This window comes from Dipodomys spectabilis, unplaced genomic scaffold, assembly GCF_019054845.1.
Source record: "Dipodomys spectabilis isolate Male_0828 unplaced genomic scaffold, ASM1905484v1 ptg000003l, whole genome shotgun sequence".
NCBI lineage: Eukaryota > Metazoa > Chordata > Mammalia > Rodentia > Heteromyidae > Dipodomys > Dipodomys spectabilis.
In genome coordinates this window covers 14910001-14934453 of record NW_024870680.1, presented here as the reverse complement: position 1 = coordinate 14934453, position 24453 = coordinate 14910001, and the positions used below count along the sequence as shown (strand labels likewise).

Sequence of the window (24453 nt, the reverse complement as noted above, 5' to 3'; positions counted from 1 at the left end):
TCTAGTTCCTTTTTCCAAAAACAGAATAAGAATATAACAGTGCAAACCTATGCTTGGATATTTCTAACTCAGAGGCACAATGTTTTCTTTATCTTTCTATTTTTTTTCTAGTCAATATTCTGCCTCACACTAGTTAGGCAGGCATTCTTCTACTTGAGCCACACTCCCAGAACTATAGAACTATAAATTGTTTTGTGTGTGCTGATCCTGAGGCTTGGACTCAGGACCTGCTTCTTTTTTTCTCCTCAAGGCTAGCGCTCTGCCACTTGTGCCACAGCTTCATTTCTGGCTTTTTGGTGGCTAATTGGAGATAAAAGTCTCACAGCCTGGGCTGCCTCTGAATTGTGATCCTCAGATCTCAGCTTCCTGTGTAAATAGTATTACAGGCATGAGCCACTGGTACCAAGCTAATTTGCTTTTTGAGATAGAATCGTGCTATAATGCCATGATGGTTTTAGGTTAAGAAACAAATTGAGCAGTGGCAAATGATTAAAGCATAGAAAGTGCTTCTTTAGGGGAAAGAATGTGAAGAAAGCCAATTTCAGTCAAGCAGAACCGAGGTTGAAGACAAGTACCACATCAAATAGAGTAAGACAAGGGACCAAAACCAAGACAATTATATAAAAGATTATATAAGCAATAGTTAGAAACATATTGTTCTTTGTGGAGGTACTGAACATGGGTGATATGCTGTTTAACCAGACCTGTTAGAGGACCAGAGTGAGGTTCAGCTAGGAAATGGGATTGATTTATAACCAATTGTCTCTCTCATAGTATCTTCCATAGCACTGCCAGCCAGTACTATTTTTGAGACTGGTGTTAGTGGCATAAATCTGTCAGCCTATTTACTCAAAAGGCTGAGATTTGGGGCTGGGAAGGTGGCTCAGTGGTAAAGCGCTTGCCTTGCATGCTTGAGGCCCTGGGTTCGATTCCTCAGCACCCATAAGCAAAAAAACAAGCTGAAAGTGGTGCTGTGGCTCAAGTGGTACAGCGCTAGCCTTGAGCTGAGGGGCAGCGCCCAGGCTCAGAGTTCAGGCCCACGAACAGACCCAAAATAAAAACCAAAACAAAAGGCTGAGATTTAAGGACTGAAATCCAAATCAGCTGGGGCAGAAAATTTAATGAGATTCTTATATCCAGTTAACCACCAAAAGCCAGAAGTAGATCTGTAATAGAGTGCCATTCTTGAGAAAAAGCCAAAGGGCTGCACCCAGGCCTTATTAAGACTTAGTACTGGTACAAAGCCAAACCAAACAAACCCTCCCCAAATGGAGAAGAAAACAGCAAAAATGTGGGTGAAGGTGTGGGCCAAGTGGGAAATTGTTACTAGCCTAGCAAATGTAAAGCCATGAGTTCTGCGAGGAGGAGGAGGAGGAGGAGGAGGAGGAGGAGGAGGGGGGGGAGGAGGGGGAGGAGGGGGAGGGGGAGGGGAAGGAAGAAAAAAAAGGAACATTATAAACTATAAGAACAATATGGAAAAAATTTTCAAAATCAATATACCTAAAGAGGGCAGAAAAATACATACTATATTGGCTTCATTTTATAGAATTGTACGAGAGGTAAACTAATGCAGGATAGCAGAAAATTGGTCAATAGTTTCCTGGGGATGGAGAAAGAGGAGATGAGTTGCAAATGAGCCTCAGAAAAACAAAAAGAGCACTGGGATGTGATGCAAATGTTCCTCATCTCAACATTATGGTGGTATTTTCAAGAAAGTATATGACAATCCTGATCAAATGTCACCTTTCAAATATGGTCAGCTTGTTTCAGTTGTACCTCAAAAAAAGTGTGAAACCAGAACAGACCCTAGGAATGTCTTTTGCTTAACAGGGAACATTCAATTTTTCTCTTAATGTATATCAACGATGTGTGTGTGTGTGTGTGTGTGTGTGTGTGTGTGTGTGTGTGTGTGTGATGCACGTGCATGAACTCAAGAGCCTATGTGCTATCCTTGAACGTTTTTTGCTCAAGGCTACCTCTCTAACACTTGAACCACAGCTCCACTTCCAGCTTTTTTTGGTAGCTCATTGGAGAAAATCGTTTCATGGGAAGTGGCGCTGTGGCTCAAGTGGTAGAGAGCTAGCCTTGAGCTGAACAGTGCCCAGGCAGTTCAAGCCCCATGACCAATAAAGAAAAGAAAAGAAAAAGTTATTGTTTAGTGGTTCTGTGGCTCAAGTGGTAGAGCGCTCGCCTTGAGCTGAAGAGCTCAGGGACAGTGCCCAGGCCCAGAGTTCAAGACCCACAACAAAACAAAACGAACAAAAAAACCCAAAACAAAACAGGGGACCTAGGAACTTTTAGCTAAGTAGTGTAGCTATGACCTAAAACAATCCACATTTACGTATGTTGTGCTTTTCACAATTATTAATAGACTTTTAAAGCTATTTAGGTTTGAACAATAAGTTATTTAATCATCCCATCTCTAAAGAGCTCCTATTTTTAGTGGTTTTAAAACCCTAATAGCGGGCATTAGGACCTAGACAAGGTTTGCGATGACATCATCTGTAGGAAACTAAGACACTCCCTCAACCAGGGTATTGAAGAGCATGCTGTTGATAAATGCACTTCTCACAAACATCCAACTCCAAAGTGAAGATTATTTTGGTGACAAACCACCTCTTTCCTTTGATTCCCGAGAAAAGGAAAAGAACCTGCGGTCTAGGAGGGACAGTCACCGCAGTGATACAGAACAGCCCCACCCTGTTCTGCGGAGCCACACACAGTATGGCTGCCACACTCAGCATGGCTACCATAGTTTAAGTGGAGAAAGAGTGCACCGCCCCCTCGCCAGGGAGGCGGGTCCCGGGAAACAAAATGAGCCCCGGTGGACCAATGGGAAGAGGCAGGGGGCGGGGCTATCGTAGACAGCCTCAGATGGTGAGATTGGCTTGTCCAGACAGGTCTTCCAGGGCTGTGGCTGCCACGTTAGCTTCTACTTTTGCCGCTGGATTCTGACCCATGTAGTGCCACCGTCAGAGCTTCCGGGATGAACTCTGGCTGAGCTGATCGGTCGCTGCTCTGTTCAGTGCTTGTCCTTCTCCTTAAATGACAGTCTCAGTCAAAACCCTGGTGACCTCTCCCTATCTTGAGATGAGTCATCTCTGTCCCCAACTCCCCAAATAAACTGGTAGCACCAGGTGTGGCCTACAGCATATATATATATATGAATATTTTAGAAAACAGAAATTATTAAAAGTATGCTGGAAATAAAACCCACTATACTACCATCTGGAAACAAATGCAATTAACCTTTGCCATCCTTTTCATATATTTATGCATTTATTTATCTATTTAATTTTGGTTGGGATGGGATTTTAAACTGAAGGCCTTGTCCTTGCTAGGCAGGACCTTTACTTGAGGCATTTCTTCAGCTCTTCTGTTTCAACACAATGAAACAAACTATATATATATATATATATATATATATTTTTTTTTTTTTGGGTCTGGTCGTGGGGCCTGAACTCTGGGCCTGGGGGCTGTCCCTCAGCTCTTCAGCTCAAGATTAGCACTCTACCACTTGAACCACAGCGCCTCTTCCGGCTTTTTTCTTTTCACTTATGTGGTGCTTAGGAATCAAACCCAGGGCCTCATGCATGCAAGGCAAGCACTCTACCACTGAGCCACCTTCCAAGCCCTGAAACAAACTATATTAGATATTGTTAGTTGCATCTGTTTTTCTTTCTGCTTTTAATTGGACAGGATGAAGTATTTTGTGGATAAATGTGTCATAATTTTTGTATTTCTTAGTTGAGCAGAGTTAGGAATGTAGCTCAGTGGTATAGAGCTTGCCCAAGGCCTTGGGTTTTGCTAATTGAACACTTGAACCCCAAATCACTGCCAGGAAAGCAGATTGGAGGTGGAGCAGACAGGAGAATCAGCTAGAAACTGGCTCTTCTACAACTGCCCTATCCCTTTGTCAGGTTCCACAAGAATTACAAGACTAGGCTGGGAAGGTGGCTCAGTGGTAGAGTGCTTGCCTTGCATGCATGAGGCCCTGGGTTCGATTCCTCAGCGCCACATAAGCAGAAAAAAGAGAAAGTGGTGCTGTGGCTCAAGTGGTAGAGCATGTGCCTTGAGCTGAAGAGCTGAGGGACAGCACCTAGGCCCAGAGTTCAGGCCCACAACTGACAAAAAAAAAAAAATAAAAAGTGGAGAAATAGCTATAAAATCAAATTTGCAATTAAAATTAATAATAAAAAAAGAATTACAGGACTTTAGAGCTTTTAGGGCCTTATGACCTTAGAATCCCAGAGTGGTACAGTCTGGGAGACAATGAGTCAACATTTTGTAATGATAAGGACCTCTGAAGTGGGAGGAAACTTTCACCAAAGTAGGAGTGTCAGATAAGCAGAGCCTTCTCAAAAGCTGTGTCTTTTAATCCTTTACCCTGATTAGTCTTACTCAGTCTCTCTCCCTGGAAGAGGAGAGAGGGAGGTAGAGAAAGGAATAAAGAAGGGCCTTGTGTATGTTAGGGAAGTGCTCTGTCATTGAGCTATATCCCTAACCCAAGTTTATTTAAATTTTTTTTTTTTTTTTGGTTTGAACTCATAGTTTCATCTTTGCTAGACAAGTACTCTACTACTTGAGCAATGCCATTACTCAAGTCCATATATATTTTTTTAATTTTAATTTTTTATTTAATTTATTTTTTGGTGCCAGTCCTGGGGCTTACACTTTGGGCCTAGCTGCTGTTCTTGAACTTATTTTACTCAAGGACAACATTCTACTACTTGAGCTGCAGCTCTACTTTTGGCTTTTTTTAAAAAAATAGTTTATTGGAGATAAGAGGACCATGGAATTTTCTGCCTAGGCTGGCTTTGAACCATGATAATCAAATCTTAGCTTTTTGAGTAGCTAGGGTTATAGGTGTGAGCCACCTGCACCTGCTGAGCCCATTTTTGTTTGTTTGTTTGTTTTTGTTTTTGGAGAGAATCTTATTATATACCTCAGGCTAGCCTTGACATCCAAGATCCTTCTGCTTCAACCTCCTGAGTGCTGGGATTACTGACATATACCATCACACCCAGCTGTGTAGAATCAGGGGGCTATATAGTCAAGCATATAAGAGAGTCCTTCATGCAGCCTGTCATTAATTCTTATGTCAAAACAGCATTGTTAACTCAGAGTGACTTCTGTTTTACTCTGTAGCGTTTACTTTTTTGGGGGTGTAAAGAACAGGTTACTTCAAGTGGTTTAGGGTAGAGGTTTTGCAGGTCATTTCCTAGTAAGAACATGTACACTGAAGGAATGTGAGATCCTAAACAGCCCAGTTTTTGATAAAGCTGTTATTTACAACATGAAGGTGGTTCTGAATTCAAGAATGAGCTAGGGACCATGAGAAAACTGGAGGTCTGGCTCCTTTGTAGCTGGACATAAAGAATAATCTATTCACTTGGACTAAGCCTCTATTTCCTCATTAGTGAGATGGAACTAATAAGAGAACTGTGGGCTAGAAAGGTGGCTTAGTGGTAAGAGGGCTTGCCTTGCATGCATGAGGCCCTGGGTTCAATTCCTTAGCACCACATAAGCAGAAAAAGCCGGAAGTGGCGGTGTGGCTCAAGAGGTAGAGCACTAGCCTTGAGCTGAAGAGCTGAGGGACAGTGCCCAGGCTCAGAGTTCAGGCCCCACGGCCAACAAAAAAAGAAGAGAGAGAATTGTTCTGTTACTAGGTAACTATCTCTGTATGACAGAATAATGGAATCTAAAGTTATTAGAGGCCCTTAAAACTTTTTAAAATTTCAGTGAATAAAAGAGGACACTAGCCAGGTGCCAATGGCTCAGTTACTCAGAAGGCTGAGATCTGGGGATTGAAATTTGAAGCTAGCGCGGCAGGAAAGTCCACAAGCCTCTTATCTCCAATTAAGCCCTCAAAAAGACAAAGGGAAGGGGCTGGGAAGTTGGCTCAGTGGTAAAGCGCTTGCCTTGCATGCCTGAGGCCCTGGGTTCGATTCCTCAGCACCACAAAAGCAAAAAGAAAAAAGCCGGAAGTGGTGCTGTGGCTCAAGTGGTAGAGCGCTAGCCTTGAGCTGAAGAGCTGAGGGACAGCGCCCAGGCCCAGAGTTCAGGCCCCATGACCGGACCCAAAAAAAAAGACAAAGGGAAGCTGTAGCTCAAGAGGTAGAGTGCTAGCCTTGAGCAGAAAGTTCAGGGATAGCACACAGGCCCTGAGTTCAAGCCCATGACCCCCTTTTTCCCCTCCCAACACAAAAAACAAAAGGACTTGCTTAGGTCTAAGCCGAAAGCAGGAATTTGGAATGAAGCTCCATCACCATCTTCCCTTGATCTTAAAACTCTGGTTTGTCACCTACATTTATATGTCTGACTACTGAGAACTAGGCAGGAGGTGACCTGTTCCTGGTCATTAATAGTGGAACTGGGATTCAGACCCAGATTTCTTGAGTTATAGCATGGTGGTCTTAACCAGATAACAAGCTTCTTCTTAATATGTAAATGTGTGTATAATAATAGGCTAAAATTTTAAGGAATTAAAGTATAAGTATATCAAGGTATAAATGGGGAGAAAAACATGAATAGGTAATGCACAAAGGAAATACAATTGGAGAAAAAGGGTTCAACTGTATAATAATACTGGAGGCTGAGCTGAATCAAGTAAAACATGAGGTTTGACTTCAAGAAAAATCTTGTCTAAGTTGCATTCTGTGAGTGGGTCTCTGCGTCCTCTCTCTTCTTTAATGGGCTCCTGTGTCCTCACTACCCACTTGAGCTTACCACTTGCAGTCTCTTTCATCATTCTTTAGCTCTCTCTGGCATTAGGTAATCACCAAACAGCCCAGCCCTGCAGAAGCAGAAAACTGCTCCTAAAGTAGAAGCTGGGGCAGCAGCACCTCTTTCTAACATTTCCTGGGTAGTCAGCCCTCCTCCACCTATAAGCTTTTATATATTTATTTCAAGTATGATTTTCTTTGTACCAGAAAAAATAGGAGCAGAAAAGCACCTACTGAAACTAAAATAGTTTCTAGCAACTTGAGGTAGTTTAATTTATATATTTTCACTTAAACTAAATTAGAACTTTTCAGCACCACTGGGAAACAATTTATTATAAGTGACCATAGACATTATTTTAAAGGAACTTTAACCTGAGATCAAACATAGTCTTCTTCTAAAGGGTTTCCCTTTGTTCTCCTGTTCCCTATGGCTTTCTCTGATGTGGTTGTGCTGAAAGCTAGAATAGTTTTTTAAGGTTTAAAAGAAAGCTAGCTTATAAAAATAAATCTGGAAAGGCCAAGTACCTCCAGGTTTTTTTCTTTTCTCTTTAGTGCTGGGGTTGAAACCCAAGGCCTTGCCCATGCTAAGCAAGTGATCTACCACTGAGCTACATCTCCAGCCTCCTTGGCATTTTTTCATTTTCTGATGTGTATATGTATGTGATTAAAGATCTAAAACCATAGTTATACAGGAACTTTTTCCTCTCAAGGTTCTACCATTTGGGCTGGGAAGGTGGCTCAGTGGTAGAGCGCTTGCCTTGCAAGCCTGAGGCCCTGGGTTCAATTCCTCAGCACCACATAAGCAGAAGAAAAAAAAAAGCCGGAGGTGGCGCTATGGCTCAAGTGGTAGAGTGCTAGCCTTGAGCTGAAGAGCTGAGGGACAGTGCCCAGGCCCAGAGTTCAGGCCCCACAAGTGGACCAAAAAAAAAAAAAAGTTCTACCATTTGAGCCACACCTCTACTTCCTAGGAACTTTTCTATGTTCACAAACTCATAATTTCACTCAACATCAATTTGATATTGTCATTTTATATATATATATATGTTCTCTCATTATATCCTATTATCTATGCAAATGTTGAGAAAACAAAAGTGAAGAAAATTCTCTTTACAATTTAGTGGAAAAGATACACAAGTGAACAAGTAGTTATAGCACACTGTGTTGGGGGCATAAGAAAAGGGTGTGGAAATTCAGAGATTGAGAGTTGTATAGAAAAGGCAACTTTTGACTTGACTCCTGAAAAAGGCATGAATTTTCAAGGTGCGTGAGTAAAGAAATATCATCTTGTAGGTGTAAAAAGAGAGAAAAAGAGAACAAGTGTCAGTGGCTCATATTTGTAATCCTAGCTGCTCAGGAGGCTATGATTTGAGAATCATTGTTCAAAGCCAGCTCAGGCAAGAAAGGTGTGAGACTCTTATCTCCAATTAACCACCTAAAAGCCACAAGGGAAGCTGTAGCTCAAGTAACAGAGCTAGCTTTGAGTGAAAAAGTTAATGGACAGTGTCCAGGCCCTGAGTTCATTCTAGTACAGGTACAAAAAGAAAATGAGAGTTGGTAGGGTATATTATGTCTGTAAAATTCCAGGATTTTCTATTGGTGGAGGAATAAAATTTATTTTTAAAAGGATGAGAGGGGCTAGGTATGTGGCTTAGTGGTGGAATGCTTGCCTAGCATGCATGAAGCCCTGGGTTTGATTCCTTGGTCCCACATAAATAAAATTAATTTCCTGTCTCTTAGAAAATTAAAAAAAAAATTCCTTAAAAAAAAAAAAAAGGGTTGGGGGCTGGAAAGGTAGCTCAGTGGTAGAGTGCTTGCCTTGCATGCATGAAGCCCTGGGTCCCTGGATCCTCAGAATCTTAGGGACAGTGCCAAGGCCCTGAGTTCAAGCCTCACGAGTGGCAAAATAAATAAATAAATAAATAAAAGGGAGGGGGAGCCAGATGCTGGTGACTCACGCCTGTAATCCTAACTACTCATCAGGCTAAAGTCTGAGGATTGTGGTTCAAAGCCACCCCAGGCAGAAAAGTCCGTGAGACTCATATCTCCAATAAACCACCAGAAAACCAGAAGTGGTGCTATGGCTCAAGTGGTAGAGTGCTCGCCTTGAGCTGAAGAGCTGAGGGACAGTGCCCAGGCCCAGAGTTCAGGCCCCACAACTGACAAAAAAAGGGAGGGGGAACAGGCTAGACAAGTAAACACAGCCTGGAAAAGTGTTCTATACTGTGTTATTTTGGTTTTCCCAAGAAAGTCTTATTGTTTAGAAGTTTCATGAAAACTTGGTCACTAGCTAAAGAATGAAGAATACGTAAGAACTATGGTTATATCTAAATCATGGTTATATCAAGTGCCCTTTTGGGACTTGGTATACATATTTAAGAGTTTGTATCTGATCCTGTAAGTTGTTACAAGGAGCCACTAGATATTTACACTTACAGGTATACTTAATTTAAAATCCAGTCCCTATGTCACATTTGTCACATTTTAAGTGCTCAATGGCCACGTGTGACTGGTAGCTATCTATAAAACCAAGCAAATGTACAACATTAGCACATGTGCAGAAATTTCTGTTGGGCAGCACTGTCATAAGCAGTGGAAGCCATTAAACAATCCTTGGAAGATCAGGAACATGATCAGATTTGCTTAGAAATCACTGTGATTGCAACATGAAGAATGGTGTAGAAGAGAGGAAGAACACATTAGTTCAACCATTTAAAAAATGACCACAAATTACTATTTGGTTCTCTTTTCCTTTACCATACTATCATAACTGTCCTTTTTCCAGTATTCCCTCATTGTGAAGGGCAAAACCATCTAGAATTCAGGTCTAAAGTACTGACTCTAGCCAGCTTTTTTGCAGGTGGCATCCAATATCTCAGTCATTTTTTTTCTCTCTCATTAAGGAGGTCAAAAAGGACTTGGTGAATCTCCTATCTATTTTGCATTCTAGGCTGATGGACTAGGAGTTTGTTGGCAGAAGGGAGCAGGCAGCAGCAGATCACATGTTGGTAGAATGGGAAACTGGCTTATCTACTTTCTAGTTGGCCCAGTACTCAAATCAGAATATCTTTTACTGCTCACATCTAATCTATCACTAGCATCTGCCTGTTCCATCTTCTTAACATCTCTCATAGATGCATCTTTATCAGTGCCTAAATTTAGGTCTTCTCCTTCTTACACAAATTACCACCTCAGTCTTCCACTAGATTTATTGCCTTCACTCTCTCCTACACTATTCCTTTCCTTACTGGTCCTGACGGATCAAAGACTTTGGCCTAACATTTAATAACAACAATATTCTGCCTTTCTAATACTTTTTCTCACAATTATTCTTTCTATTATCTACATTTTAGGCAGGCATGAAAATTCTAAAAACATTACACTCTCTTTAAAAAAAAAAAAAACGGGCTGGGAAGGTGGCTCAGTGGTAGAGTGCTTGCCTTGCATGCTCGAGGCCCTCAGCACCACATAAGCAAAAAGAAAGAAGCCAGAAGTGGCGCTGTGGCTCAAGTAGTAGAGTGCTAGCCTTGAGCTGAAGAGCTGAGGGACAGTGTCCAGGCCCAGAGTTCAGGCCCCACGACCGGACCAAAAAATTAAAAAAAAAAAAAAAAACCCTAAACATAGCATGGACAGAGACAAGATCAGATCTGAGGCCTTAGTCTATACCTATTCTCCATTTCTGTCACTACCATGCTACCTGTGAAGATGCAGACACAAAATGCATTGCAGAGCTGGGCACCAGGGGTTCACACCTGCAATCTTGCTACTAAGGAGGCTGAGATTTGAGGATTGTGGTTCAAAGCCATCCTGGGCAGGGAAGTCCATGAGACTCTTATCTCCAGTAAACCACTAGAAAACCAGAAATAGTGCTATGGCTCAAGTGGTAGAGCTCTCTCCTTAAGCTGAAGAGCTGAGGGACAGTGCCCAGGCTGAGTTTAAGTCCCATGACTGACAAAAAAATGCATTGCAGAGATGGGTTACAGATAGGAGAGAGAGGAGGAAGAAGAGGAAGTATTCAATCAGTTCACCAGATGCATATTACTGTGGGCTAAGTCCTAGACTAAATACTGGGGACACAAAGTTGACTAAGATATCTTCTGGTCCTTGGGAGCTCTTAGTCTATACATGGACTCAAGGATTTCTGTATGATTAATTCATTCCAGCATCTAGCAGGGTTTAGAAATCTGACTTCTAATCCCAATTTCAAATCTGACTGACCCTTTGTGAACCTTCTGGACATTCAATTTCCTCATAATAACTGAGAATACTACCTTATATTGAGTGGCCTTTAATTTATATCATTAGTACATCATTTAATTGTGAACTTCTCCCTCTCCTTCTCCCTCTCTTTTTCCCTTGGCCTCATCTCCTCGCTCTCTTCTCCCTTTCTTTTTGTGCCAGTACTGGGGCTTAATTCAGGGGTTCAAGATCACTTGGTTTTCTTATTCATGGGCTTCTAGCTTTGCTTTTTGCTAGCTATTCTGGAATTGGCAGTTTCTCAGACTTTTCATCTCAGGCTGGCTTTGTACCACAAGACTCCAGGCCTTGGTTTCCTAAGTAGCTACCTACTTAGCTAGTGGCTGTGGCTCAGAGTGGTGGAGCACCAGCAGAGCAAAAATGAGCTCAGGGACAACACCCTGAGTTCAATCCCTATGACGGAAAAAAAAGAAAAAGAAAAAAATAAAAAAAAAAGTAACCATTACAGCCAGGTGCTGGTGGCTCATACCTATAATCTTAGCTACTTAGAACATTGAGAACTGAGAATCATGGTTCAAAGTTAGCCTCAGCAGACAAACCTGAGAGATTCTTATCTCTAATTAACCACCAAAAAAAGCTGGAAGTGGAGTTGTGTCTCAAGTGGAAGCATGCCAGCCTTGAGCAAAAATGTTAAGGACCAGTGCCTAGGTCCTGAGTTAAAGCCCAGTACCAGCATATATGTAAAAAAATAATAATAATTATCACAGTATCGTAGTAGTTCTGCCACTGAAAGGAGAAAAGATACCTTCAAAGAGAAATACATTTACCTACATAGCTCTTGGTGGCTCTGAAATTGGATTGATAGGGTGAAAAGATCCAGCTTTGTAAATTCTAACAGTACTGGGTTGGGATGATTCCTATGCATGAATCAAAAAGACGAGTACTGGTAACTGCAGAGAGAGGAAAATTAATCAAATGCAGCTGCAACAGAAAGAACAATAACAGCAGAAAAAGCAACAAGGATTACATATTCGTTATTTCACTTGATGATGACATTATATGTTATGGACTTTCTTTGCAACAGTATATGTGCATATCTCTGTAGCCTGAAATTTTCATTGCTGTATAATTGCTTGTTACAATTAGTACCTCTCTTCACTAATTTCTTTTTCTTTTTTGTCAGTCCTGGGCCTGGGCACTGTCCCTGAGTTCTTCAGCTCAAGGCTAGTGCTCTGCCACTTGAGCCACAGCGCCACTTCCAGTTTTCTGGTGGCTCATTGGAAATAAGAGTCTCATGGACTTTCCTGCCCGGGCTGGCTTTGAACTGTGGTCCTCAGATTTCAGCCTCCTGAGTAGCATAGGCATGAGGCACTGGCACCTGGCTCGCCTCTCCACTAATTCCTATGTGTCACTTAAAGGCAGATGTGACAGACCAGCTTGGCCGGAGCACTGGGACTGACGGGACAGGGATCTCGGGATAGGTGGGCAAAGGAGTCGGCGAAGTGACAAACAGACACAGACTCAAAAGAGTTGCATCTGAGTGTATCTTTATTGAGGAGAATTAACATTTTTATACAGTATGTGATTGTGACATAGATTCTTTGTTTATTTAAGCACGTAATCAATTTTTTTAAAGGCAAAACATTGATGAATTACGTGAAAATTGATGACTATCTCACCAACTGTTTAAGCTAAGTGGTGCGAAACAAGTCTAGCATATTGTTTAATAGAATACGTCATCTATTCAGCCTTTTTATGTTTAATAATTAACAAACCTAAGACAGGGCTGTACTTATATTGTACTCTTTTTAATTTTATTTTTATCCAACTATTTTCATTTTTATAAGCTCCTGTATAAGGAAATGGTTCTTGGTTGGTTCAGGAAATATGTTACTAACTTTATATTTTGTGTGAAAACACCATCTATTCCCTATAACGTAAGTTGGACTAAACAATCATAACTGTTGGGAGAATCTTTCTTTTTCTTTTATAATTAGAGGTCCCTTCTTTTTTATGAACTCTCTGAACTACTGGGATAACTCTTTTCAACTTAGTTTAATTCATTGATTTTGTCTGTTGGACATATCTGGAAATTTTAAGTCTCTATATTTACTATGCTTGAGCTGCAAAACCACTTGTGAAGTTGTAGGAGTTTCTGGAGGCAGCATCACATCAGATAATAGATTGATTGGGGCATTGCCCACATTTAATCTTTGGCCTTAGTCTTTATTACTTAGAGAAGCCGTTTCTATTGGACTGGAAAAATACAACATGCTCTGTTCGAGGATCAATAGAAAAATAGCCAAAACGAGAATAAAGGCAACGAATGTACAGCCAAGAAGAATATAGTAAGAATAAAGGTAGAGGTTATAAAGGTGCAGCCAAGTGTATGGGAAGCCTTGAACCAACACTCCCTTCCTGTAGGCATGCTTCCTTGAAGCTCTTTGTCCAACGCGATCTCTCACGCAGACTCCACATAAGGTGGCGTGGCACCCACTCGTCACAGAAAGATGTCCACTCAGCTGGAAATACCAGGAACCACTAGAAGTGCAGGAACTTAAGCGTTTGACCTTGTTTCTCTGGCCAGAGACTATTCATTGAATTTGCAGCCCCTTATTCTGTTGTCGATGTCAAATCAGAAGCCATCTATCCACCACAGGCAGCTTTATGGAAGTGCTCCGCCCACCTGCGCCGGCTTCTCTTTGCTGAACCCACCTAAGGACTCCTTGTAGACACATCTTCATGGCTGCTTTGCCTGCTGTGATCTCTGCTCCTTTCCAAACGCTTGCTTCGGCAGCTTCCCCTCCATTGTGCTTCTTGGACTGGGTTCCCATGGTGGTTGGATACTGAGCTGCTTGTTAGAGGAGGAAACAAGGGTTGTTGTGTACAATGGCAGGCCTGGAGGCCTGGAGGCAGGACAGATGCTCTCCCAGGTGGGACTTGTCAGGGCACAGGGCAGGAATCCTGCCACTGGGCCCTGGGTCACTGTGGTGAGCAGCAGTCACACTGGAACTTCTCTTTCTCAGAGAACAACGGGTTAAGTCTGACCAGATTGTCTTCTCTAGGGAATCCGGTTCTCCACCAACTCCTGGGGGATGCCTGGGATTTGAGTCTATGCCAGGCTCCACTCCTGTCCAGAACCTTTCATTCCAGAAGTTTCAACCAAGTGTATGTGGTGTGGCATTTCTTCCCTTTTTATTTTTTAATTGAAGCTCGTGAATGTCTTAGTGCACAGAAGGGGCCCAGTGGCAGGCAGATACCATGTAATATTAATTTATGTGTTTCCAGGAGTCTATCAAAGAACTGGCACAGGGAGTCCTAACAAAATGTTTTAATGGCCGGGCACTGGTGGCTCATGCTTGTAATACTAGCTATTCAGGAGGCTGAGATCTGAGGATCGTGGTTCAAAGCCAGCCCAGGCACGAAAGTCTGAGAAACACTTATCTCTACTAAACGACCAGAAAACCAGAAGTGGTGCTGTGGCTCTAGTGGCAGAGCATTTGCCTTGAGCTGAAGAGCTGAGGGACAGCACTCAGTCCTAGAGTTCAAGGCCCACTACTGACAAAAAAAAAAAAAGCTTTACTGGGTGTAAATAAATGAATATGTATACTGACATCATCACTATATTTCTTTTTGTCTTTTTTGCCAGGCTTAGGGCTTGAACTCAGGGCCTGAGCACTGTTCTTGAGCTTCTTTTGCACACTACCAATTGAGACACAGTGCCACTTTTTCTTTTCTTCTGTTTATGTGGCACTGAGGAATTGAACCCAGGGCTTCATGCATGCAAGGCAAGCACTTTACCACTAGGTCACATTCCCAGTCACATCATCACTATAAAAGGCATGTCAGAGGGAAAACCAACGATACAAATTAGACAAATTGAAAACTCAGCTCAATTAATTGATTTCAAACATGTCCCTTAAAACGTCCTTATCTGTAAAACTGGTATCTCCCCAGCAGGCTTCCTGAGGAAAACAATGTGATCTATGAGCATAACGTAATGGCCACTCCAAAAAGATAGTTAAAAACCAGACACGGTAGCTCATGCCTGAAATCTACTGAGGAGGGTAAGATCTGAGGATCACGGCAGGAATATCCGTGAGACTTTTATCTCCAATTAACCAGAAAAAAAGCTGGTAGTGGAGCTATAGCTCAAGTGGTACAACGCCAGCCTTGAGCAAGAAAAGCTCAAGGACAGCACCCAGGCCCAGGATTAAGCCCCAATACACACACACACACACACACACGTAAATATATAAATAATAAATAAAAATTATTCTCAATTATCATGAGATAATGGAATTTCAGAAAAGTTCACGTAGGTCTAATCAGTTCTGAGGTCGCGGTGACAGGTCATATTCATGTCCTGTTACAGAAGCTCTAAAGAATTGCGATAGAATTTGAGTTCCTGGAGGAACTCAATCAAGTATGGGAAGTTACACCAACAAATACGTTTAGTAAGTGAGATACGATTGTGTGACCTTGGAGGGTGATTAATTAATTATAGCGGTGAAGGTGACCACTGAATGCTGATGAGGAGTAGGATCCCTACTTATTGAGTCGCGAAAGCTGCCGGAACCAAGATGCTGCCGGAGTTGAGCGAAACTCGGTCGGGTTTTACTACCGGACCTGAGCAAGGCCGTTCCGTCACCGTTTTCAGACGCCCCGGGGTCGCGGCTGCTGGGGCGGATCTTCTGTCCGTCTAGAGGCCGCAGCCGCAAAGAATGAGCCGTACTCTGGGGAAGGTAACGTAGGTTCCACGCACGCAGGACGAGGAGCAGGCAGTGGGTGGGGAGAGCAAGCGGGGCCCGCACGCAGACTTCCGGGCCTGAAATACCAGGGAGAACAGGCCTTTTCCGGCATGCCTCGCGGCACTCGCGGTCAAACGCCTGCGGAACCTCCTCCGACCGCCGCCTCTTGCCGCCTCGCGCCACGCCCCTTCCGCTTGTCCTCCCGCTACTTTTTTGCTTGGGAAGGAGTAAGCTGAGCGGTGGGCATCTCTCACCACGATAGGGACCCCATAAATTGTCTGACCTTGGATGTGTCATTGCGTTTGTTTTGGTCAACTAACATTTTTTTTTTCCTGCTGGAAGGGTTTTGACGTACTGAACTGGTTGGGACCTTATTTAAGTGACTATACAGAATAGATAAGCTATTTTTTTTTCTTTTTCTTTTTGGTGGTGGTGATATGAGGTTTGAATTCAGGGCCTGAAGGGCTTGGGTTCTATCAATTAGGCCATGCTCTCAGCCCATAGCTCGAAGTTCTTAAGTGCATACCTTGGCTTTATTCCTTTCCTTAATATATTTTAATTGAGCTCTTTCAATTAGATTAGGCTGCTGAGCAATGGACTTTTTTTTTTTTTTTTCATTTCGATAAATATTATTTTATGTGGTCCGATGCATATAGGCATTGCACCTTCTGTGTTTCTCAGGATCCTAAAAATCTCCTCCTTTGGTCTCACTGTGTGTGAATGTCTAGAATCCTATATAATTTACCACGTCTAGCTTCTGGATGTAAGAGAAAACATGCACCATTTCTTTCTCTGAAGCAATTGAGATTTTAACAATTCATATTAAGATGGTAATTTATACATTAGTTGCAATAGTTATGGGGATCCTTTCTGTAGCACCTAAGTTTGGTTGGTCATTGTTGCTCTGAGATCTATCTGTATCTTGGGGGCTCCCAGTGAATATCTTTAGATTTATGTTTTTCTAAGGGTCCAGGCCTCACTTTATGACACTATTCGTTAACTTCAGCAGATTTGTAAGAATTTGTCCAGATTTGAGACAAAGATAATAGAAAATCAGGTTTCCAAATTATAGATGGTCACACTGGTGGCTACTCTGCTGTTCTATTTGTCTTGATTTTGAAGAATGCCGAAAGGGAAGAATCATTTTTCAATGATACAATCCATCCATCTGTCTGTCTGTCAGTCTACCTATCTATGTATCTTCCTCCCATTACTGGTGGTTGAGCAGATGTTCTACTGCTTGAGCCATACCACAGGCTGTTTTTGCTTTGGTTATTATTAAGTAAGATCTGTCTTTTTGTCCCAACAAGCCTAGACCATGATCCTCCTATTTATGTTTACTACCACAGCTGGATAACAGGTGTGTATTACCATATCTAGCTTTTTTTTCTGTTAGGTGTGTGTGGGGGGGGAGTGTCTCATAAACTTTATGCTCCAGAGTGGCCTGGAACCTCAGCCTCCTTGAGTAGCTAGGATTACAGGTATGAGCCACCAAGCTCAGCTATTTTTTAAAAAGAAGATATAGCCTTGGTGTTTTTTTGTTTTATTTTTGCCAGGGACAGTCTGGACCATGATCTTTCTGTTCATACTTCTCACAGAGGTGAGGGCAGGCAGGTACTCATGTGCCTAGCCTTTTATTGGTTGAGATGGGGGTATCAATTTTTTGCTTGGGCTGAACCCTAATTCTCTTAATCTATGCCTCTTGAGTACCTGGTATTGAGTTGTGATCCACTGTGTCCCGCTCCATTCTCCAGAAAAGCCCAAGGAAATATGAAACTAAGGCCTGCATCTAACAATAAAAGGGCCCTGCCCAGCCTGATTGATCCCTTTCAGATGTCTTGGCCCTTTCTACCCTTCTGATTCCTTGCTTTTCAAATGTTGAATTCCTGATCTTTGGTGTTTTGTTTTGTTTTTTGATAGTCGTGAGGCTTGAACTCTGGGCCTGAGTGCTGTCCCTCAGCTCTTCAGCTCAAGGCTATCACTCTACCACTTGAGCCACAGCGCCACTTCTGGCTTTTTCTGCTTATGTGGTGCTGAGGAATTGAACCATCCCTCATTGATGCAAGGCAAGCGTTCTACCACTGAGTCACCTTCCCAGCCTCATGAACCAAATTTATTCTGTGTCATACCAAAGTTGTGAACTAGGGCTAAGCACTGATGGCTCACATCAGTTATCCTAGCTACTCAGGATTTGAAGCTAGCCTAGGTAAAGAAGTCTTGTGAGACTCCTATCTCCAATTAACCACCAAAAAGCAGGAAGTAGAGCTATGGTTCAAGTGGTAGAGTGTTAGACTAGAGCAAAAAAGCTCAGGGACAGTACCTAGACCCCAAGTTCAAGCCCTAAGACTGGCATGTGCACGTAAACATACACACACAAAAAGTTGTGAACTAGGCTTAAACTATGGAAATTATAGGGAGATTGGTTTGGGTATTCTAGGTGTGTGAGTCAGATAATTAGAGGTACCTGCAAATGTTTCAGTTCTGGGTCAGGGACATATTTAAATAGCAGATGGATCATGATGGACAGAGCTGCTAGCAGAGGCCTTGTGTGTGAGATAATGGTGGGTACTGACTGAGGCTAGTGAGAAGAACTTGAATTGTCTGAATTGCTTTTTATTTTGTTTTCTTGCATTAGATCCTTTTTTCCTTCTTTCTCTCTCCTCTTTCCTTCCTTCCTTCCTTCCTTCCTTTCCTCCTTCCTTCCTTCTTTCTTTCTTTTTATTTTTTTGAGAAGTTTAGGCTGACCTCAAGCTCCTAGAATGAAGTGGATCCTTTTGCCTCAGCCTCCTGAGTAGCTCGTCCACTATAGAAGCTTCTGTGCTTCTGTTGGATGAACCTAACAGATGGGATTGATCCTTTTTTTTTTTTTTTTTTGTAGGTCGTGGGGCTTGAACTCTGGGCTTGGGTGCTGTCCCTGTGCTCTTCAGCTCAAGGCGAGTGCTCTACCGCTTGAGCCACAGCACCATTTCCAGTTTACTAGTGGTTTATTGGAGATAAAGTCTCACAGACTTTACTGCCCAGGCTGGCTTTGAACCGTGATCCTCAGATCTCAGCCTCCTGTATAACTAGGATTACAGGCCTGAGCCACCGGTGCCCGGCTTGGGATTGATCCTGTTAAGGATGTCTAAGATAAAATTAACTTCTATTGAAGACTTAGAATGTAGATCAAGGTATAGTTCAGCCCAGGGAAAAATAAGAGCTTTTGTGTAATAGCAAAACTTTATAGCAGCAGTTTATATTAGAGAAAATATCCTCAATTCTGACATCAGCTACAGTATGACCACTAATCAACTCTTTGCTTTAGACCATCGGGTATATTAATTCAGTTTTCTCTTATTTTTGGCAATGCTAGCTTGCTTGCTAGGGAAGTGCTTTACTACTGAGTCATACCTCTAGACTTTAAATTTGTCTTTTTGGCCTTTGGTTTCCTCACAGAATATTGTGAGGAGAAGATAATTAGCGTATGACAGGTCCTCAACAAATGATAAAATGATGATGATGATGATGATGATGATGATGAGATGATAATGATGATGATGATGATGATTTGTGCATGTGTGTGTGCAAGTGTGCATGCACTGCACACACACGCGTGCTGGTACTGGGGTTGAACTCAGGTCCTGAATGGTTTCCCTTAGCTTTTTTGTTCAAGGCTGCTACTTGAGCCATAGCTCCATTTATGCTCTTCCTTTTTTTTTTTTTTTTTTTCCAGTTAATTGCTGATAGAATCTCATAGACTTGCCTGCCAGTGCTGGTGATCCTCAAATCTTGACCTCCTGAGTAACTAGGATTATAGTCTGAGCCACTAGCGCCCAGCTAAATAGTAGGAGTATTGAAGCTATTATTAAATGCACATAAATTTTACTAGTATAAGTTGATGCAACTGTTTTCAGAGGTACTGTGGCAGAGTGGAAAAAATGGGCTTTGGGTTCAAGCATACCTGGCATCTCTTATCAACTCTAACTTTGGGCAGTTTTTCCTACACAAAACAGAAGCAATTATCTTTATGCATGTATTAGAGGTTGTTGTACAATACTGGGGGAGTTGAACCTGAAGCCTCATGCTTGCTAGGTAAAGCACTCTACCACTTGAGCTGGGCCCTAGCTCTTTTATTTTGTTTTGAGATGTGGTCTGATTAACTTTGCCCACATTAGCTTTGAACTTGTGATTCTCCTATATCTACTTCTTGAGTAGCTGAGATTACAGTTATATACCACCATGCCTGGCTAGGGTTAAGTAGTAGGTAAGCGCTTAGCTCAAAGAATATCCAGCTGTACATCAATGGCTCATGCCTGTAAGCCTATCTCCTCAGGAGGCTGAGATCTGAGGACTGCGATTTGAAGCCAGCTCTGGCAGAAAAGTCCCCATGAGACTTTATCTCCAATTAACCACTCAAAAACCAGAACTGGCACTGTGGTGCAAAGTGGTAGTACACTAGCCTTGAGCAAAAGAGCTCAGGGATAGCCCAGAGGTCTTGAGTTTAGGCCTTATGACTGACAAAAAAATAAAAAAATAAAAAGAATACATTCAACAGATGGCATTTAAAGTAATATTAATATGCAAACGTACTATTAATATTCATAAACAGCTCTCATTTGCTTGCATAAGGCCCCTGAATTATTGCATTCATGATCTAGCCCAGGCTCTGGTGTTTGAATGTATCCCCCAGTATAGATTTTGCCCTATGACTTTAGTTTTTTGGATCTGTACATTCCCTTCTCAGTTCCAGGACAAGTATTTTTGTAATGACTGCAGCAGCTGTGTCCTCATTCATTCATTCATCCAGTGGCATCACTGCACTCCCTTTCCACTTGCAGAGCCCAAGCTGCTCTTCATCTGCTGACTGGGGGAAGGGGCTATTTGTGGATTCAGTCTCAAAATAGATTACTTTTGTCCTGATAAATAATGCCGAGCATTGCAGGGGAGAGGAAGCACATTTCCAAGAGCCAAAGGAAGGGCTCACACCACAATTTGAATGTCTTCCAGAAAGTTGTCAAGTATTTAAGCCTAGCTTTTAGATAATTAAATCCTTAGCTATTGTGGACTCAGAATCTGAACAATTAAAATGAGGAAAAAGCAGTCTCATCTAGATTTCTCTTCCCATTCAGTGCATCTCCATATAATGCGACCTATTTAAAAATATATCTGATTTTTATTCTGTTTGGCATGGGTAGTAGATGTTGGGCCTGATGATACCTTTGAGTCATCTGCTGTAACTTTGAAGCATTTGGCCAGTGATGTGAGGTGCCAGCCTGAGTTTTCCAGAGGCTCTTAGTTCTCTATTCTGTCTTTTATGCTGGTAATATTAGGGTAAGCATGCTGCACATATACTTTACAAAGGTTTTTTTGTTTCATTTTATTTTTGTTTTTGTTTTCTTTTTTGGTGCTGGTATGGAGGCTTGAACTCAGGCTCTCAAGCTCTCACTTGGTTTTTTCCACTTGAGACTGCTGCTCTACCACTTGAGCGAAGCTCTACTTCCAGCTTTTTGCTAGTTAATTGGAGGTAATAGTCTCATGGTGTTTTCTACTTAGACTGGCTTTGAATTTTAATCTTCAGATCTCAGCCTCCTGAGAAGTTAGCTTGAGTCACTAGCACCTGGCCACGAAGTTTTTTTTTTTTTTTTTTTGGGGTCCGGTAGTGGGACCTGAACTCTGGGCCTGGGCACTGTCCCTCAGCTCTTCAGCTCAAGGCTAGCGCTCTACCACTTGAGCCACAGCACCACTTCCGGCTTTTTTCTTTTTGCTTATGTGGTGCTAAGGAATCGAACCCAGGGCCTCGAGCATGCAAGGCAAGCGCTCTACCACTGAGCCACCTTCCCAGCCCTGAAGTTTTTTTAATATGTGATTTAATTGTGCTTTAAAAGATGATCTATTCACTTTAGTCTTTCTTTTGTCTATTCATATGCTTCCTAATCTTCATGGCTTTATATTCTTTGAGAGACTTTTCCTACATTTGATCTATTTTCTCTTGAGTTCCTAGGTACTACCGCCTGTTTATGTGAGAGAGAAGGCGTAGAATAGTGAAGAAATTTTGGACTTTGGAGCAGAGAAAACCATAATTGTATGCTAGGTTTGAGAGTAGCTATGTGACTTTGAGCAGATCACTTAATCTCAGTTTTCTCTACTGTAACATGGAAATAATAATACTATATAAGGAAGATTACTATTATTTATATGCAGGGTAGTTATTCAATGAAGTAGATATGAGTGATTAGTAAATGTCAGAATTGATTATCATTCATTAATTTCTTTCTAATCATTTATTTATTTTCCAAAGCAAAGCTTGATTGAATATGTGTAATCCTCCAGGAGGAGTAGAATTTTTTAATTTAACATAGGTGTCGCTGAGTGATGTTGAGTTTTGGTGACCTGAGGTAGTATGCATATTCTTTGTGCACTATGTCTATAAGAATTTGCCTAGGAATTGGGTTCATTGCTCTAAACAGATACTTAATGTCTGTAATGCTGCAAAAGCTGAGAACTTTGGGTCATCTCCATTTGGATCTCCTAGAAGGTGTGCTACATCATATAATGCTTATGGTATTTCTTATCTTTAACATAAGTATATCATTTCATCACCTCCAAAAGAAACCTCAGTCTAGGAAGGTTAGCCATCCTCCTGCCCTAGGCAACTGCTTATCTACTACCTTTCCCCCATTTTTCCTACTCTGAATATTTAATAAAAATGGAACTATATAATATTCTGTCCTTTGTGACTTGCTTCTTTCACCTAGCATAATGTTTTCAAACTCCATCTACATCATTACATTTTGTTTTTATATCCCCTTTAAAATTTGCATAGCAGATGGCATAAAAAAGGTTTTGGGCTTTTTGTGTGTATGTGTGTGTTGGTATTGGGGCTGAACCCAAGGCTTGTGCTTTACCACTTGAACAACAGCTCAACTTCCAGCTTTTTTGGTGGTTGAGATGGGTTTCATGGGCTTTTCTCCCTAGGCTGTCTTCACACTGTGATTCTCAGATCTCAGCCTCCTGAGTAGCTAGAATTAGCTAGGTGTTGTGAGCTATTGGTGCTTTTTCCAAATAAATTTTGGGACTAATGGTGTGGCTTAAGTTGACAGCATTGGCCAAGTGAAAAAAGCTGAACAAATGCTTGAGGCCCTGAATTCCAGCCCTAGTACCAGCACAAAAACAGAATAAAAACAAAAGTTCTGTCAAGATAAACTTTTGTTTTAGATTTACTGAAATGTTGTGGAAATAGCACAAAGTATTTATATATGCCAGTATCCCCTATCATTAATGTCTTTATATTGTATGATTATGATTTTTTTGGTCAGTCATGGGGCCTTAACTTTGGGCTTGGCACTGTCCCTCAGCTCTTCAGCTCAAGGCTACCACTTGAGCCATAGTGCCACGTCCAGCTTTTTCTGCTTATGTGGTGCTGAGGAATCAAACCCAGGGCCTCATGCATGCAAGGCAAGCACTCTACCACTGAGCCATCTTCCCATCCCTGTATGATTTTTTTTATGATTAATAAAACAATATTGATACATTACTTTTTTTTTTTTGTCGGTCATGTGGCTTGAACTCTGGGCTTGGGTGCTGTCCCTGCGCTCTTCAGCTCAAGGCAAGCGCTCTACCACTTGAGCCACAGCGCCACTGCTGGTTTTCTAGTGGTTTATTGGAGATAAGAGTCTCACGGAGGGGCTGGGAAGGTAGCTCAGTGGTAGAGTGCTTGCCTTACATGCATGAGGCCCTGGGTTCGATTCCTCAGCACCACATAAGCAAAAAGAAAAAAAGCCAGAAGTGGTGCTATGGCTCAAGTGGTAGAGTGCTAGCCTTGAGCTGAAGAGCTGAGGGACAGCACCCAGGCCCAGAGTTCAGGCCCCACGACTGGACCCAAAAAAAAAAAAAAAAAAAAAGAGTCTCACGGAGTTTCCTGCCTGGGCTGGCTTTGAACCTCGATCCTCAGATCTAAGCCTCCTGAGTAGCTAGGATTACAGGCGTGAGCCACCAGTGCCCGGCTTTATGTTCCTTTTCTGTTCCAGGATTCCACCTAGATATTACATTATGTTAAGAGTATTTCCTCAGGCCCTTCTTAACTGTGATAATTTCTCAGATTTTCCATGTATTTGCATAAGAAGCTTTTCACATATACACCTTGAAGGAATTGAAATTGTTATCCATAGTGAGCAAGATTTTCTCTTTATGTTATAGGACCTCATGAACACTTAAAAAAAAAAAAAAGCATGTCCTGGGATTAAATTCAGGGCCTGGGCATTGTTTCTGAGCTTTTTAGCTCAAGGCTAGCTTTCTACCACTTGAGCACCAGTTCCACTTCTGGCTTTTTCCTGGTTAATTGGAGATAAGAGTCCCATGGATTTTTCTGCCCAGGCTGGCTTTGAATGGCAATTCTCAAATCTCAGCCTCCTAAATATCTAGGAATACGGGCATGAGCCACAGGCACCCAGCTTGGACAGACATTTAGCATTATTTGGTTTGTAAAAGCACTTCCTATATGTCAGATACTTCCTTAGTTAGGCTATACCACTTATCTTCCCAGTGGGTGCTTGAAGGGCAGACTATAATTGAAAAATGGGAGCAGTCATAAAGGGAATGCAAATCAAAACAACTTTGAGATTCCAACTCACCTCTGTTAGGTTTGCCAATATTGTTGATTTGAACAACAACAAATTTGGCAAAGATGTGGGGGAAAAGGAACCTTATAGCACTGTTGGAAGGAATGTAAACTAATACAACTACTCTGGATAGCAGTCTGGAGGTTCCTCAAAAACTTAGCATAGAGGGCTGGGAAGGTAGCTCAG

At 42.0% G+C, this 24453-nt stretch overlaps 1 protein-coding gene across 2 annotated transcripts in view; it reads left to right on the top strand.

Moving 5' to 3' along the window:
- Positions 1 to 15531: 15531 nt before the first annotated feature.
- Mrpl48 (mitochondrial ribosomal protein L48) overlaps positions 15532 to 24453 on the top strand; it is a 55730-nt gene continuing 46808 nt past the window's right edge. For both annotated transcript variants that reach the window (XM_042688128.1, XM_042688120.1), the window contains exon 1: positions 15532 to 15664. In XM_042688128.1, the coding sequence (XP_042544062.1) occupies positions 15644 to 15664 (21 nt within the window). In that variant the 5' untranslated portion in view covers positions 15532 to 15643. The remainder of the gene's footprint in view (positions 15665 to 24453) is intronic.